Raw genomic sequence first — 17,524 nt, forward strand, 5'->3', positions numbered from 1 at the left:
TTGAATCGACTGATTTCGGAAAGAAATTGTTGCACGAATTACAAATTACGAAGTGATTACGAATTACGTTTTGTGCATCGCCGACGCCCCGACGCCTTTACTCCCATCGCCTCCGACACCCCGAGGCCTTCGCCCCCAGCCCCGAAAAATATGAAAAAAATTAAAAAACTGAAAAAATTAAAAATATGAAAAAAAAAATTGGTTCCCCATACTGGTTGATGGTTGATCGTCCGTCACATACAATTTTTCTTCATTTTTTTCGTTTCATCACCGGGGTGTCGGAGGCATCGGGGGCGCTAGGGGGAAAGGCTCTGGGGTGCCGGAGACATTTGGGGCGCTGGGGGTAAAGGTGTCAGGGGGTCGGCGATGCACAAAACGTAATTTGTAATTTTTAATACGTGCATCAATTTCTTTCCGAAACCAGTCGATTCAATATCTTTAACTTTATTTTTATTCGAGTTTCAATTCCTTTTCGAAACCAGCCGTTGAAATCAACGGGCCCAACACTAGTACACAATATTTGGCACTCAAGTTCTCGTGCATATCATAGGATGGACTTTTCGGCTGCCAGATGTTCCGTTATAGAGATTTTAATCACTTTGTGACGAGTATTTTGTGACCAGTAATCAACGAATCACTTTATTTCTTTAAATAAATCTTTATTTCATAAAATAAAACAAATAGTTTTTTTAATGTTTCTCCTTCCAACTGTATTATCAGCTTGGTGATCCTAACATCCTAAATGTGAATCGCTAACAGGATAACCGCAATTCTAGAAGAAACTTTGTAAGATGCTAACAATGTATTTTTATGGAATAGAAACTATTTTATTAAACCGGTTGTTCCTAAATTGGGGTGACACCACTGGCCACCAAGAGTAAATCCGAGCCCTGATGTAGTATCGTAATTACTAGAGACCGGACCCACTTTGCACCGTTCATTGTTCATTAAAAAAAAAAATGTTCACCATAAAAATTAACCATGCACGGCGAACAATATAACAATGAACGGAGCAAAATGGGTCCGGTCTCTAGTAATTACAGACCCTGTTTTTTTTTTTTAATTTTTTTATTGCACATACGTAAGAAATTTTATTTTTTGTTTTCTATAAGTGGAAGTTGTTTAAATTTTTCCGTGTTTATTAACTTTTTTGTAATAAACATTCGCCATAATTTAATTTTCAAAGTATGACCCGGGCTCTGGTTACTATCATCGGCTGGTACCCCCCTCTCGCCGAGCCTGCCTACGTTTGTACATAAGATTATTAATAATCGTCCAATGCGTGTGTGTGAAGTGCTGTCCGTTAACCCTGCTCCGTCTCTTTTTTCTCCTTGGAATCGTATATCGTGGAAAGAGACGCGGCATAGTGTGAGCATAAGAGGGGGCTTTGAGTATTCGCGAAGCTCCGTCGATTCAGGCAGTGGGTATCGTATATAATAACTCTTTTGTTTGTGTCGGCCGATCAAATGACGGCTTCCGTTGATTCGAATTGCAAGCTTTTACCCAGTGCACAAGTGTGTGCACGCAGGCCACTAGTATTGAATAAAATAATTGAACAGAAAGACGAATTTTTGTAGGTCAGTCTAACGATGAACTGAAATTTAAACGTAGCCCTGGGTGATACAATTTAAAATGAATATTTACAATTTGGTATTGTTTTGTAGGTAGTCGTGTGGCGGGTGGGTGGGTTGGTAGTGGCGACCAGTGCAGCCGCCTTTCGGTGGCGAGAGTCTGCCGGCGCTGCCGTGTCTCCGTGAATCCGTTGACATCTGCCTTCGAGTCGCCGGTCTCCGCGCCACCAAGTGAGAATCCGCCCCCGGCGCCCCCGGCGCCCCCGTCGCCTCGCCGCCCCGCCGCCCCCCGCCCCCCCGTCTCGTCGAACACACGTTTCCCAACCTCTTCCTCGCCTCGCCTCGCCTCGCCTCTTCCTTCATAACAATTCCAGATACACACTACCATTCTACCATTCGTATGATTCCTGTCTTCGGTCGTCGAGGCGATTCTTCAAATCCCTGTTCCTGTACTGAGTCATCCCATTCGACCCCGATTCCAATATTCCTTTTGAAATTTCTTGAAAAACATAAATACAATATTATTTGATTGCACATGTGTCATGCCAAGTCGATTTTTGTCATTTTTAGTTCAAGATGGGGAAGGGAAACAATATGATCCCTAACGGGCATTTCCACAAAGATTGGCAACGCTTTGTGAAAACATGGTTCAACCAACCTGCCCGTAAACATAGACGGAAGCAGAACAGAATCAAGAAAGCGCGCGCAGTGTTCCCTCGGCCAGCTGCTGGACCTTTGAGGCCCATCGTCAGGTGCCCTTCTGTCAAATACCACAAAAAAGTGCGCGCCGGACGAGGTTTCACTCTGGATGAAATTAAGGTTAATATCATGAATGAAACGAATGAAAATGTTGCTAAATTATTCTAATTGATTTTTCTCTCACTCCAGTCGGCTAGCATGTATCCCGCGTTCGCCAGAGCCATCGGCATCGCGGTTGATCCTCGCCGTCGTAACAAATCTGTGGAATCGCGACAGGTTAATGTTCAACGGCTCAAGGAATACCGTGGCAGACAGATTCTATTCCCTAGGGGTAGCAAGAAGGTACGCAGGGGTGAAGCCACTAAAGATGAGTGCAAACTCGCCACCCAGTTGAAGGGCACCGTCATGCCTGTAACTCAACCTCAGTCTCGCCAGAAGATTAGGGAAATTTCCGAACAGGAAAAGAAATTCCAAGCTTACGCATTCATCAAACGGGTAAGTGTGAAGCCAAATACAGTCAAATTTTGTTATAATAAACTTTTAGATCCATTAGATTAGTTTGTTTCATTTAATGAGACTGGATATCAATGTTTTTTTTAAGTAATTTTCCTCGATTCTGGAAATAGTTCGTTATAATTGAATTTGACTAAGTTTTTCCTGTGATTGTTTACAAATATATACGAGTTTGCCATTTATTTTCTTAATTTAAATTTATTTTATAGTCTCGTATCGAAGCTGAAACTGTTGGAATTCGGGCCAAGAAACTAAAAGAAGCTGCTGAGAACGCCGATGATCTTAACAAAGCGACAAAGGCACCAAAAGCACCTAAAGATAAAAAGAAGAAGTGATTTGTTAAAACGTATATATAATGATTGATATATAAAAATATGAAACCTGAAGAATATTTTTCTTTTAATTTATCATTTTCCTATTCAGAATCTTACAATAACAAGAAATCATGCATTATTTTGTTAAATTAAATAAATACAAAGTAGAACATTTCATTAAGTTAAACATTTAAAATGGATGTGTTCCACTGAACGATCATTCTGATGGCAAATTACTGGGATATTAAACGATTATGTGGGAAATAAAATACATATGCCATTTATGTCTGAACTAATTGTGCCAACTTTATTATTTTACACAAATTTATTTTCTTATGTTCAACAATATGTGCATACATCATAACTTGTCAGTCTTCAGGCATTTGTCTTATTAAATTTTAGAATTAACCCTCTTGACAGACAAGGTGTTTCAGCATGTTGATTTTCAACACGCATGTAAATGAAATTTTTCAATTATTCTGTAGTTTGGTTGCATTACGAACAGGGAAGTACCCTGGAATATTAAGATTCCGAAAAATGCAGAATTTTCGGACCATAGTCTATAGTTCTTATTGACTGCAAATAGTATCGTAGAGATCATTTTGAGACCGACTAATGAGGCATAAAAAAATGCTAATGCATTTATGGCTTTAAACATAGTTGCTTCCATATGTTGAAGTGAATGGTTAAGTTGGGACTTAAGATAATAATAAAAAAACATTTGTATATTTTATAGTAACATGTACATTTCATTGGCACAACAACAAAAATCATATAAAAATATATTTCATCAAGCAACAAAAACAATTCAGATCTTTATTGTCTGGCACAATATGAATAGCATATGTTCAGAAATAATTATAAATAACAAAACCCTAGTTTACGAAGGTTTCAAAAATTTCATGTGTTTAGTCAAGAACATTGATAAGTAAATTCAATACAAAAGATACATTCTCATCTATCTCAAAGATTTGGGACTGCTACACATAAAGGTGAGAAGTTTTATGAACAGAGCAACTCAGTCTATCCGGTTCAAGCATAACAAAATGTGTATTGCCTAGTAAAGTTATATTTTGACTAGTATAAATATAATTTTATTAACAAAATGATACTGTTTCACAAACAGATGATCCAGTACATATATAATACATAGGTAAGTAGATGTTTGCTACAACATGTGTATGTATGTAGATTCAACAGATAAAATGTTTTCGGATAGGATTTCATTAAAACGTCAATAAAATTATAACTTCACTGGCAATACACTTTCACTATGACATACATTTTTATATTTTATCAACGATTTTTTTCGTAATGCTAATAGAAGAAAGTGAGTCATTAGTCATCCCATCCTGTTGACTCGGGAAATAGGGTGGATGTATGAAGGGCAAGATTGGAAATCTCTTTCCTGCAATATCAATCTCGTAGTTTGCGTTGCTATCCACTATGAATTCTTCAGTTACAATATGATTAATTCCATTGTGTCGTTTTTTGATGAAACCAAGACACACTATACTGTTGGTTGTAAATCCGAAACTAAAATCAAAGATCCAATTGAAAATGAAATGAAAGAAAATAAATACAATAAATAGACGAAAAAATAAAATTAACCCCGTGGAAGTCACCGATCCAACATATTCGTTATTTCTGTAGATGGGTTCACCACCCCATGGCCAAATTTCACCATTTGCATCGAAATCGAATAAACGAAACATAACTAACTTTTTAGTTACACCTCTTGCTTTTTGTATTTGAAGCGCACTTCTGCCTATAAAATTACCTTTCTGAAAATTAAAAAACACTTCAGTAACACTGCATAAATCTTGTACAATATGCATCATTAGGACTTACATTCAGTTTAACTCTAAACCCGTTACCAGATTCGTACGGTGTCACCTCGCTAGATAATTCTTCAGCCCAGAAAGGTATAAATCTTTCGATTCTCATAAATCTTTGAGTCAGTGTTCCAACGTCACGTGCTCCATAGTCCCTACCAACCTGTAGCATTATTTTATGTAATGAAATCTACATATGGCGTAGTTTAATTTTTCCAACATGTATGTAAGCTCAACTCACCGTCATTAATCTATCATAAACGTGTAATGCATATTCTGAAGGCACATACAAGCAATATCCTGGTTCTCCAGTGTGCGTGAAACCCATGACCATAATATCCGACGCATATCCGATGTTCAATGATGTGTAAGTGAAATGAGAAATTTTCACGTCAGATCTGGACAATTCCGATATTAAGTTGTGCGATTTTGGGCCAACTACGTTTATGACGGTATACATTGATGTGACATCTTTCAACATAATAGAGCGATCTTTGGGGATATTTCTTGACATCCAATCGTATATCCTGGTTTGTTGACTAGTTGGAGATACCATGAAATAGGAATTTGTGTCTAATCTGACTAACATACAATCGTTTTCATAACCACCAATTTCATTTTGCATTCCTGTATGTACTAAACCTCCGACAGGTATGTCGATATCGTTTGAACACAAATATTGCAAATATTCAGTTGCTTCATCGTTGACGGACTAAATATGACATAGTTTTATATAACGGCATCGTAAAAACAATCAGCAATATATGTATAATTTTGAACTTACCGTAATTTTGATTTTGGAAAATGAGGACATGTCAATGATTCCAACGCCAGAACGACAAGCGTGGTATTCTTTAAGCATGAATTTGAAAAATTTTGGTTTGAAGAAACTTCCCGTGGGCATTTGACGTGGTTTTTTATCATCTTAATTAAATTAAATAATCAAGATTGATATAAAAAAATAATACATATGTACATATAAAGTGAGTAATATAATGCTTACTGATATTGGCAGTATCAAAATATAACGCTCTTTCGTAACCCATTTTAATTCCAAATACGGCTCCTCTTTTCTCTAAAACACTGTAAAGAGGGGAACAGCGTAACTTTCTAGCATATCTATATTCACATTGATGGGGATACAATATAGAATAATGTCTGGAATAAAAACCATATAAAAATTAATTTTTTTTCTTGTAAATTTTCCTATTTTAATTGATACCTCATTAATATTACCTTCCAACAATTTCTTTGGTTCTCTGATGTAAGTACTGTCTGTTATTATGTAGATCTAAAAATCTGGCAATATTGAAAGGGATGAGATCAGTAGTAGGTCTACCGTCTATTATCCATTCTGCTATGGTTTTTCCAATTCCTCCACTTCCTTGAAGTGAATTTCCATTCATGCCGCAAGCGACAAAATAATTTTTCACCTCGGGTGATTCTCCGAGAATCCAACGGCCATCGGGAGTGAAATTATCTGCAGTGTTAGTAACATTTGTATATAAAGCATCTTTTAACATTGGTATTCGGTGTACAGCTTTTTCCCATAGTGGTCCTGTAATTAAGTTCTTGTTAAATGGTAAATGTATCTAAATAGTTTCCCTTTAAAAACTTGTAAACTTCAATACCAACTTAGATGTTTAAAATCGTCTTGCAAATGTTTCTTCCAATCTCTAGGTACGCGCACATTTCCAAAGGCAGGTTTTGCTTCTTTTTCAAACCAGCCAATTCTTAATCTTTGTTTCCATTCAATAGCATAAGTATGACTATCGTAATCTTTTACATAAGGTAGATTTTCATCAACTATTTGATCGGTAGATGCACAAAAATGTTCAGCGGGGTAAGCAGGTATCCTCACCTATAAACATGTAATTTTATTTATTATAGTTTTTCAATGTAGACTATGTTTTCTTTATTATAATTTTACAATACAACATTGTGAAGAAGAACCATAATATACCAAGTCCCTGACTTACCCGGATTCGTACGTATGCAGCTTTAAAAATGGTGCCCTATTTGATCACTCTATTTTTAAAAAATTAAAGCGTAAACATGGTGAATTACAACAATAGTCTAGCAGAAAGAAAACTATAATTACAAATGTACTTTCCAAAACAGATTTTCAATGTGGACGCAACTGGGTCACATTGAAAAAAAATCCAAATTCCATACATATCTATGCAAAGTTTTATAGTTTCAAAGGATAGGCCGATGCTCTTATTTGGTGAGAATGTTTGGGATTATAAATTCAAATTACTACTACAGCAAAAACGTAAATGTTTCAAAGAATATTTCTAAAACGTCGTTATTTGTTATATGAAAGTTTCACTTACACAAAAACTTTCAGAATGAATTAATCGCGTAAGCAAGGGACTTAATACATAATGAAATACTTATGCATGCTTATAAGAACAGAATTAATTAGATATTGACTAAGACAAACCTAATCTAAGAAAGATGTTAGATATGCGTACATTTAAGCAAATTTAAGATATGAGCATGTTAAAATTATACGTTTAATATAATAGTACAATACTTGAGGATTACAACGAAGACCTAAATCTCGAGCCCACATTCCAGTGCAATTCACAAATATCTCACAATTGATGAATCCTTTTTCAGATTTCACTCCATAGACTTGATCATTTTTGGTGCACACTTCTTTAATTGAACAATTTTCGATGTATTGTACGCCCTCGTTTTTTGCAAGTTGACACAGAGCAAAACATATCGCTCTAGGACTGGCAACAGCATCATCCGGCACCCACACTGCACCTTCCAAATCATTTGTACGGAGATATGGATGGATGTTCTTAACTTCACTGGGAGTGATATATTCGCACCGTTGGCCGTTCGGTATATTATATGCCATTCTTCTTTTTAATGCAATTATTCTATCTCTTGTTTGTGCTAGATATATGCAACCTGGTTGCTTTAATTCAATGTCGAAACCCAAAGAATCCAAATGTTTGTATAGTTCTATACTGTAAAGAATTATATTCCTCATAATTATAGGTTTAAACACGCCTATAACACCGGCGTCGAAATCTGATGTGCCACTACCGATCTTGTTTTGTTCAAGAACTACAATATCTTTCAACCCATGCTTTGTTAAATGATATGCTACTGAATTGGAGACAATTCCGGCTCCCGCTATAACCACGCGGGCTTGTGTTGGAAAATCTGTTTGACTTTGTGAATAATGAAGTATTTTGGCATTGCAAAAACAATTTTCCAATAAGTCATTCTTTTTTATTTTAGAAAAACCGCCCCGTAATATTTTCAAACTCAACATTATGAAAATAATTATATAATTAAATATATGATTGCACTAAAATTACATGACCAGTCCAAACTATTTCTGTCAAAATTGATTTGACAGCCCAGTATTGCCATAATAAAGTCATTTTCACCTTCATATTTAGTATTACCACTCAGCAAAAAAAATATTTTCTATTCAATACACAAAAATTTAAATTTAAAAAACCCAAACTTAAATAATTGAAACACTACTGTTGACATCTCTAAATGAATAGAAAATTATCAAATAATTTAAATTAATTATATAGTATTTTCCTTTACTGTATAATTAATTTATTATGGGGATGAACGAATGAGACGACTGGCATGTTAATGCACGTGTTTATTATATGACAGCTGAAGACAGAGTGAGTAGTGGCTCTCCGAACCCAGCCGGGTTGGTCCCCACTCGCAGGAAGGCAACCAAACTCGACCATGTCGTATAAGCGAGCCGCCACATTATAATTTTAATTAATTATATAGTAAAGGAACCAGTCACAGGACAACCGGTCGCTCTAGATCGGTCACACGTGATCACCCGTCACACTAAAACTGGTCACACCCTAAAATCGGTCACGAGAAAACTGGTTGTCCGATTTTAGGGTGTGACAGGTGATCATGTGTGACCGATCAAGAGCGACCGGTTGTCCTGTGACCGGTTCACATTTGACTAGTAATCACCGAACCGTTTAATTAATTATTTTCAATTACTGTAGGAATCTCGTCATCGTCATCGTCATCGAAACATTCGAGAATATTCCGCAACAACAAACTACATCGAGCGGAACGAAACCCAGACGACATACACCTGCAGTCATTATATTAAACTCAGGCGGAACGGCGCCAAATCCAACTCAAGCGGAACGATGCCAAAATCCTTCGAGAATGATCCACCCTTCATACTCGAGCGGAACGAAACCCAGACGACATACACCTGCAGTCATTATATTAAACTCAGGCGGAACGGCACCAAATCCAACTCAAGCGGAACGATGCCAAAATCCTTCGAGAATGATCCACCCTTCATACTCGAGCGGAACGAAACCCAGACGACACACACCTGCAGTCATTATATTAAACTCAAGCGGAACGCCCCTACCAGTCGAGTGGAACCAAAACGGTCGAAACACGCCGCCACCATTAAAATACATCGAGCGGAACGGCGCCAATCGTTCCAGAAAATTCTACGCCTCGACAAAAGCAAATTCCTCTCTTACGCATCAACAAACCACCACCATCGATCAGGTGATTCCAGAAACACTATAAAAGGAGGTACAACCCAAACAACGCCAGTCGACCCACAGCAGCAAGCGTCGACACACAGCAGCAGACCAGTCAACATACAGCTCCTGACCAGCCACCACTACACTACGCGGACTTGGAAGATCAACCAGCCGGACGAGCCAGCAACACACTGCCGTATCCAGAGACCTTCCGAACATAGCCGAACAACGAGCCAGCAACACACTGCCGCATCCAGAGACCTTCTGAACATAGCTGAATGCCGAGCCAGCGACACTCTACCATATCCAGAGACCGCTGAACGACATACTTTTGCCCACAAATACCATACCTTTGTACAACCATAGGCAAACAATAAAACTTTATAAAACTAGCACAACAGTGTTTCGTTAGGCCGGGATACGGTCAACACACATGTACCCCGCCTACATTACTTTGTGTGAAATTATTTTCTTTGCTATAAAATTGAAAATATATCAGATTTACATACCTGTACCGTTTAAAAATGGAGAAAGAACGAGTAAAGGTCTGTTCATACTTAACAGCACTGCACGGCTTCAGCACTGCACGAATCCGTTTCAAATATGTAATTTTTTACATTTCTATTCATATCTACCTACACGTCGCAGCACGTCACGTTCACAACACTTTGGCCGAGTGCAAGGCAAAATCGGCTTACTTATACATTACAGACCATGACGATACGGCACAATATTGCTTACGTCGTATTGTCGAGTACTTGCAATATGAATGCATACACGTGCATTCGTAGCTACGCGTCAGAATACAAGTCAGCAAAAATGTTTCGGCGTTTATCGAACAAAAAATTATGTATAACCGCGTTGTTGTTGGAAGAAGAAGCTCAAGAAGGCAATAAAAAAGCACGGAGGCGTTTTGATGTGCATCCCATGTTAAAAAATAGAAAAACGGAAGGAGAGTTTTGGACACTGTATAAGGAGCTTGTGGATGATGGACAAATTTTTTTTAAATATTTCCGTAAAAAAATTAAAATTTTTTAAAATATTTGCGCCAAAACCATGTCGAAATATTGAACAGCTGTCAACTGTCACTATCGATAATTGGTCCAAAACAGTAAAGCGGCAGACTCATGGCACGTAATTCGCGTGTATATTTCCACGATGGCCAAAAAAACGGATACGATACGTTGACGGATGTTGCTGTAAGGTATGAACAGGAAATGTCGGGTACTGCTGTAAGCCTGCCATAGCGTAAACGTGACGGTTGATATGAATATACCCATACAAAATGTACCAAAGAATACTTTTCGTACGGCCGGATACCTGCTGAAGTCGGTACGCGCTGACTAGGTATGAACAGACCTTAATAGAGGTTCTAAAAATAAGTTTCGTTGAAATGTGTAGTAGTGTTTATCCTTTCTTGACAGTGATATTATATATCAGCAGCATGGCTTTCGTCCGGCCAGATCAGCTATTACCAATTTGCTATGTTTCTCTAGTGACATAACCAGCACTTTGGATTGTAATTATCAAATGGATGTAATATATACTGATTTTGAGAAGGCGCTTGATAAAGTTGATCATAAAATTTTAGTTAGTAAATTAAGTTTTATTGGATTTACTAATAATCTTGTTAGTCTTTTTATTTCTTATTTACAGGATCGACGTCAATTCGTTAAATTTGGGAGTTGCTTTTCTTATGAGTATGTTGCCACTACTGGGATTCCCCAAGGATCAAATCTTGGCCCTTTATTATTCCTAATATTTATCAACGACATTCAATCTTCTATTCACCATTCTAAATTTTTATTATATGCGGATGACTTGAAAATCTATAAGAGAATAATTGATTTACCTGACGCTCTTTATTTACAAGAGGATTTGAATTCTATTTATGAATGGGCTAATGTTAATAAACTTCCCTTCAATATCCTAAAGTGTCGGATCATTTCTTACTCTCGTTCTCGTTCTCCTATTAAATATCCGTATAAATTTCATGATTCTCTTCTTCAGAGAGAATTATTTATATCTGATCTGGGAATAGTCTTCGAAAATAGTTGGAGTTTCAACATTCACATTGAGAATATCTGTGATAGGGCAACAAAAATCCTTGGATTCGTAATCCGTAATTCGTCCGAACTAGGGCTCACTGCAATTCGTCTCTTATATTGTACATTAGTTCGCAGTGTGCTCGAGTTTGGCTCCATTATATGGTCTCCCTATCAACTTCGTTACTCTCTAATGTTGGAACGAGTCCAAAGGAAATTCCTTAGATTTTTATATCTGAAGACATTTGGATTTTATCCATATCTGTTCCCTAGTGCCTTTGTCTTGGGATTATGGAGAGCAGGCGATTGATTGAAACGCGGTGTTCGGCTTCGGGAAACAATGTTTATTGGTTCAGGTACAGCGAGTGTGGGAGACGAGAGAGGTGTTGTCGGTTGCGAGGTCCGAAGGGAAGAGATAGCTTCCCGTGACGCGCTGACCGCCCTCGGGGCGAAAACACCTCCGTTTACGGCCAGCCTTTGGGGTTGCCACAGGATCTTTGGGTTTCAACTCCCTGGCAAAGAGAAGAGATTTATTTCTTGGGAAACATTTCGTAAAATTACTTAGAGGAGATTCACAATCCCGCTATCCTGGAGAAACTAAAATTCTGGGCCCCGGAAAATCATAGAGTTTTAAGAAAACATGATATATTTTTGCCAATTAGGGCTAAATCAAACGTGCTCATGAACTCCCCCCTCTCGAGAGCTGTTCGACTCCTTAACTTACTAGCACATTACTTGGACATATTCGATGCCAGTTATGTTGAGTTGGTGGAACACATCCTAAATAGCACGATATAAATTTTTCAATCTTATTTCTTTGTTTTTATTTTGTGTACATATTTTTTACTTGATTTTTATTATTTTTTTGTTTTTTTTTTATTATTTTTTATGTTTTTTTTTATAATTTTTATTATTTGTATTATAATCACATTGACGCTTTGGGGCAACCTGTCAAGTCTCTGTGGTATTGATTTTTTTTAAATAAAATATACCAAAACGATCCTAAGGACCATTTTCAGGCTTTTCCTCCCGTATCTGCGCGCGCACATTAAACAAGGCTGTATGACAAAAGAGATAATTTCACCGCATGCCACTGATATATATTATATGTATATTCATAGTACCGCTTACCATGCAACCTTTTTTTTGATCTTTGCCTTCCAATATTTGCTTTTTCGATCTTTTGACTTTCGGTGCCGTGAGGTAGACCCATGCAAGTGAAATTATAAAACCATGCTCAGCAAATACTTTTATTTGTCATTATTCTTTCATACAAAAATATTATATTATTTACATAAACTTAGTGAAGATTATCAACATCTTCGATCCCATAGTAGTATAAAAATTCATGTTAAATTTAAAAAATAAATCTAGTCTCATATATATGAATAATGCACTTAATATATTTAATTGTAGATTAGCATAAAGTATAAATGCAAGTCTAAAAATTATTGATAAGAATTTAGTCTTAAAATGTTCTGCAGCTTTTTACAAATATACACTAAAAATGACCTGAAATGAATTTGTGATTTTGTTTTGCCAGTGACTAAACTAAAAATATAAAGGTTAAATTTTCGCATGATCACAAAACTTCATCTACCGTTACTACGTACATAGGTAAAATTGTTGAAAACAATTCCTTGAACCTGGACATTTTTAAAGGATCTATGTACATACATATCGATTTATGTTGAGCCATAAATCAAATAATCTGAAATTCATTCTAGGACAATTTTTATGTTTGTGTTTGTAAAAAAACTGCACTGTGTTCTTAATTTTAGTACAAACAACAACACATGATTAACATCATCTTGAATTGTAACAAAAATTTGTTTTCGATATTTTTGACAATTAAATCATAGAAAATATGTATCTAGTTACGCATTAATGTCTACTATATATTATGGATATATTACATTCATTTATCATGTATAAAATATATATTTATTAACACACATTATAACTTAAAATTATACTCAAATTCTTACAAATTAAATTTTACTTTGGCAGATTTAGTTGGAGTAGAAATCGTAGCAGAGTTAGATCGCTTTGGGCTCTTTGTAGGCGAATTAATAACAACTTCTACAGCATTTTGCAATATTTTATGTTCAGACCTTTTATATTCTTCACTGATATGCGTAAGATCCAGGTCGGCATCTAATATTAAGACCTGGAAACATTTCAATAATTTTGATTCATAATATGTATATACAAAGTAAACATAAATATTACATTGTGAAAATAATTATAGTACTGACTGGAGCAGGACGTCTGAAGCTTTTGCCACGAACCAGCCAATCTTCGTGCAATTCATGCAACTGTTCGATATATGCAAGAGGAACACACTGCTCTTCAGATCTAGCTCTCTTTCTTATTCTCTCGTGAACAATTGAAGGAGTTGTTTTTAAATACACTAAATAATAAGAAAATTTGTAAATGACAAAATTAACATTTAATTAATACTATTAAAAATAAGAATATTTAAAGTTACCTATAAGATCAACTGGTATGTCTGTGGCTGTTAAAATATAGTTAAACCATTGGTCCAAAACTGAAGACATAGCAGGATGCATGGTTTTATTTTGGATCATATTTTCTACAAAGCAATATCTTGCGCTGAATATGGACCTTTCCATTAATTTAATTTTTGTTGGTATTTCTTTGGTGTGCATTAGAAGCATGGTGAGTGAAACGTAGGATTGAAATGGCATTGCCCATTTTTCGGGATTCTTATACATTAAATCCTAAAACAGTAAATTAAATTTGAATACAAAAATTTTTGTTGCAGTGGTACTTCAAATTGATAGTTTTTAGAATTCAGACACAAGAACTGGTTTTAAACTAGGACTGCGAAGTCACTGTGGAGTTTTGATATTGATAGCAAAGTTGGAGTCGTAAACATCAGAAAACCCCTGACACTAATATTGACCGTAACCTTATACCGGAAATGGTCTTACACATTGAAAAAATGTTTGATGTTTAAAATTGAGGTGAGAGTTTAGATTGGAGACGACTCCGCAGCCGTTTTAAACTGAATCGGGAAAAGTAATTTGGCTGAACCAAAATTAAACATTATAACAAATAAAAATAGCTTTGGTAAATATTAGTATTGCTGAAGCAATTAATGCTACATACATAAATTCCACTTGTTTTAACGTATGGTTAGGTGCACCTAAAATTTCTTATCGGTAAAGTTTTATGGTTTTATTTTTAAGCAAATTTAAAGCTAATACGAAATCAAAAGCTTTTAAAATGAGTTGTACTATCGCCGATTTCACTTGTACAAACACATTCTGCTTTTTTAAGCATTATATGTTAAGTTAAAAGTTATGCATACTAATAAATTCCATCCAGAGAGATTTCTCCAAGCTTCGACGGGTTCTGTCAACAAAGTGATGTCCTCAAATTGCCGAAAATGTTCTAAATACGTCGTTTTACCGCTTCCAATATTACCTTCGACCAAGACTGTGAATGGTCTACTTCTTGTTGCTGATATGAGAGAATGTGCCATTGTTTTTAACGAAAGTCCTGCAAGCATACGATACAATAAGAAATAACGCTGAATTGAACAGAAATAGCTCAAAATTAACAATTTCCACTCGAAACTAAAGCCGACAAATTTTTCCAAATTCAAGACCAGAACATTTTCAACAGAATATTTAAAAATAATAATAACGAACATTAGATTATCATGGACACATCTATATATATAAAAATGAATGTCTGTGTGTCTCGAATGGGCTCCTAAACCACTCAGCCGATTACGACGGAACTTTCAGGATTTGTTGTATGCATGTCCGGGAAGATTACTGTGAAAAAAAATTCGGGAACAAACGGGAATGAGTGTCATTCGCTATAATTTCAAATGTTTTCGCGTCACGACCAGGGTGTTTGCTGCGTTGTTCCGAAAAATGTGAACGGGAATTGCATGCGTTATTGTGGCATTGCAACGCATGCAGGGTTCAGCTAGTTTATATATAAAAAATAAAAAGGTTTACTTGTGTATATACATTTTTGGGGGAAAATGTATTATATTATACTTGGTGATTAGCAAACATTTTAAAGTATCAACATTAAGTTTCGCTTTACTTGTTTATCAAAGAAAAAATTTGTTCGGCAGGTTTATTTGTTCTTGGTTAACAGAGATAGTTTTTGACTAATTTGGCAATATTTCTATCCATCTATTAGATAAAAAGTGAACTGGTTTCATGTCACGACTTACCAGGACAAGTACCAAAAAATCTAGTATTGTACTGGTAAAATTAGTAAGAACGGTCACCTTAAACTGAAGCTCCGTTGGAAAGTAGGGCACTCATTCAATATACACAATAAAGGCATTGAATGTATATTATAATAGGATTACTGATTTCTATTCTATTCTAGGTTCGATTGAAGTAAATTGGGGCGTTGGCATTTTCTGGTAAGATTTGGCGGGAAAAGTGACACCCACAAATAACCAATAGGAGGAGAGGTTAGCTAGGGTTCTCTGTTGAGTGGAGTAATTTGCAATAGAAACCTGTTAACCGGTTCAGGATTGACGAAGACCAAAGACCAAACGAGGCTTGGATATCGGATATGAAATGACTCTCAGTGCGAGCGAAGCAAGACCGCCGGCTAGGAGCTGCGAGAACGACAGCGACAGCGACAGCGACGATGGCAGCAGCGATTGGCGCCAAATGAACAGTGTGGGAAACATACCGAATTATGAGCACACAGCTCGAGGGCCAATTGCCACTTGCCACTTGCACTTGCCTTTCATGTTTCGGTCGACGCCCTTGCCAACGGGGGATTACTAAATCGTGCACTATTCACATACAATTCTGGCGCAACACGTGCGCTTTTGCAACCGAATATGACAGGTCTACTCTAAAGGCAATACACGCGCTCCAGTGCGCATGTTAAACAGTGCCTCTCAACTGGAGTCCGTGTGAGCCCCTCCGCCCTAGGGGCAACATAACATTTCTAAGAGGCTGCAGTAAACCGCCCCCATTGAATAAATGTAGCCATTTATATTTAAGTGATAAATCCAATCGCTGAAATTACGATAATAATAAACAACCGTTAATAATAATGTATACTGTACCGGAATGTTAAATGACAGAAAACGCAAATATCGGAAGGCAAAGATCGAAAATCGAAAGATCTTAAGTCGAAAGATCAAAAAAAAAAAATGGTGCATGGTAAACGGTACATACTCACTTAATTTGCGCGAGCAGGATAAAACAGGAACAAGAGGAACAGGCTTTTCCTCCATTATTAATGTGCGCGCGCAGAATACGGGAGGAAAGGCATATTCCTCTTGTTCCTGTTGTATCCTGCTCGCGCAAATTAAGTGAGTATGTACCGTTTACCATACACTTTTTTTTTGTTGATCTTTCGATCTTTGTCTTCCGATATTTGCGTTTTCTGTCATTTAACATTCTGTCTCGTCACGTAGACCCTACTGTACACCAGAGCATCGTAACCTTTGGATATTCGCGGCACACATTGTTTACGACTCTTAGGGCGCGAGCACACAGCGAGGGATGCGGTTTGCTGTACGTGGGATATATTTTTTAGATAGTTTCAAACATACAAAAAAAATGGTTCGGTGATTACTAGTCAAATGTGAACCGGTCACAGGACAACCGGTCGCTCTAGATCGGTCACACGTGATCACCCGTCACACTAAAACTGGTCACAAGAAAACTGGTCACACCCTAAAATCGGTTAACCAGTTTTTTCGTGACCAATTTTCGGGTGTGACCAGTTTTCTCGTGACCAGTTTTAGTGTGACGGGTGATCACGTGTGACCGATCTAGAGCGACCGGTTCACATTTGACTAGTAATCACCAAACCAAGAATACTATCCGCACTTGCAGGATACCTGCAGGATACGGGTCGTGCTGGATAGGTATGAACAGACCTTTAAGGTCTGTTCATACTTAACAGCACTGCACGGCTTCAGCACTGCACGACTCCGTTTAAAATATGTCATTTTATTACATTTCTATTCATATCTACCTACACGTCGCGGTCACG

The 17,524-nt window shown here is 36.9% G+C and overlaps 3 protein-coding genes across 4 annotated transcripts; 1 reads left to right on the forward strand and 2 right to left on the reverse strand.

Moving 5' to 3' along the window:
• Positions 1-1,655: 1,655 nt before the first annotated feature.
• RpL13 (ribosomal protein L13) lies at positions 1,656-3,387 on the forward strand. Its single transcript, XM_077441269.1, has 4 exons — positions 1,656-1,802; positions 2,142-2,390; positions 2,460-2,765; positions 2,993-3,387. The coding sequence occupies exons 2-4, from the start codon at positions 2,148-2,150 to the stop codon at positions 3,116-3,118; spliced, it is 675 nt and encodes a 224-aa protein (XP_077297395.1). The 5' UTR covers positions 1,656-1,802; positions 2,142-2,147; the 3' UTR covers positions 3,119-3,387.
• LOC143919070 (pyruvate dehydrogenase phosphatase regulatory subunit, mitochondrial-like) lies at positions 3,381-8,340 on the reverse strand. The gene is made up of 9 exons (XM_077441258.1): positions 7,472-8,340; positions 6,568-6,793; positions 6,169-6,490; positions 5,936-6,090; positions 5,717-5,856; positions 5,174-5,644; positions 4,949-5,095; positions 4,709-4,881; positions 3,381-4,633 (listed from the first exon to the last, which is right to left on the reverse strand). Exons 1-9 carry the CDS (start codon positions 8,228-8,230, stop codon positions 4,384-4,386), a joined length of 2,643 nt encoding a protein of 880 aa, XP_077297384.1. The 5' UTR covers positions 8,231-8,340; the 3' UTR covers positions 3,381-4,383.
• A 4,395-nt stretch (positions 8,341-12,735) lies between these two features.
• On the reverse strand, positions 12,736-16,428 carry LOC143913336 (deoxynucleoside kinase-like). Of its 2 annotated transcripts, none has more exons than XM_077433058.1 (5): positions 16,256-16,428; positions 14,841-15,031; positions 13,995-14,247; positions 13,762-13,916; positions 12,736-13,673 (listed from the first exon to the last, which is right to left on the reverse strand). In XM_077433058.1, exons 1-5 carry the CDS (start codon positions 16,260-16,262, stop codon positions 13,488-13,490), a joined length of 792 nt encoding a protein of 263 aa, XP_077289184.1. In that variant the 5' UTR covers positions 16,263-16,428; the 3' UTR covers positions 12,736-13,487. The 2 variants fall into 2 exon arrangements, with proteins under 2 accessions (XP_077289184.1, XP_077289192.1); XM_077433066.1 differs by having other exon boundaries at positions 12,738-13,673; positions 16,020-16,421.
• Positions 16,429-17,524: the final 1,096 nt, after the last annotated feature.

Source organism: Arctopsyche grandis, chromosome 1, assembly GCF_051622035.1.
Source record: "Arctopsyche grandis isolate Sample6627 chromosome 1, ASM5162203v2, whole genome shotgun sequence".
NCBI lineage: Eukaryota > Metazoa > Arthropoda > Insecta > Trichoptera > Hydropsychidae > Arctopsyche > Arctopsyche grandis.

What these genes read in the sequence shown, in the direction of transcription:
- RpL13 (XM_077441269.1), top strand. Translation starts at nt 2,148, where the DNA reads ATGGGGAAGGGAAACAATATGATCCCTAACGGGCATTTCCACAAAGAT. An exon ending in TCACTCTGGATGAAATTAAG is followed by an intron (nt 2,391 to 2,459) that starts GTTAATATCATG and finishes CTCTCACTCCAG; the next exon opens with TCGGCTAGCATGTATCCCGC. An exon ending in CTTACGCATTCATCAAACGG is followed by an intron (nt 2,766 to 2,992) that starts GTAAGTGTGAAG and finishes TTTATTTTATAG; the next exon opens with TCTCGTATCGAAGCTGAAAC.
- LOC143919070 (XM_077441258.1), bottom strand. Translation starts at nt 8,230, where the DNA reads ATGTTGAGTTTGAAAATATTACGGGGCGGTTTTTCTAAAATAAAAAAG. An exon ending in ACCAAAGAAATTGTTGGAAG is followed by an intron (nt 6,091 to 6,168) that starts GTAATATTAATG and finishes TTTTTATTCCAG; the next exon opens with ACATTATTCTATATTGTATC. An exon ending in TTTCCAAAATCAAAATTACG is followed by an intron (nt 5,645 to 5,716) that starts GTAAGTTCAAAA and finishes TGTCATATTTAG; the next exon opens with TCCGTCAACGATGAAGCAAC.
- LOC143913336 (XM_077433058.1), bottom strand. An exon ending in TCTCTGGATGGAATTTATTA is followed by an intron (nt 14,248 to 14,840) that starts GTATGCATAACT and finishes TTACTGTTTTAG; the next exon opens with GATTTAATGTATAAGAATCC. An exon ending in GCTTCAGACGTCCTGCTCCA is followed by an intron (nt 13,674 to 13,761) that starts GTCAGTACTATA and finishes AAATGTTTCCAG; the next exon opens with GTCTTAATATTAGATGCCGA.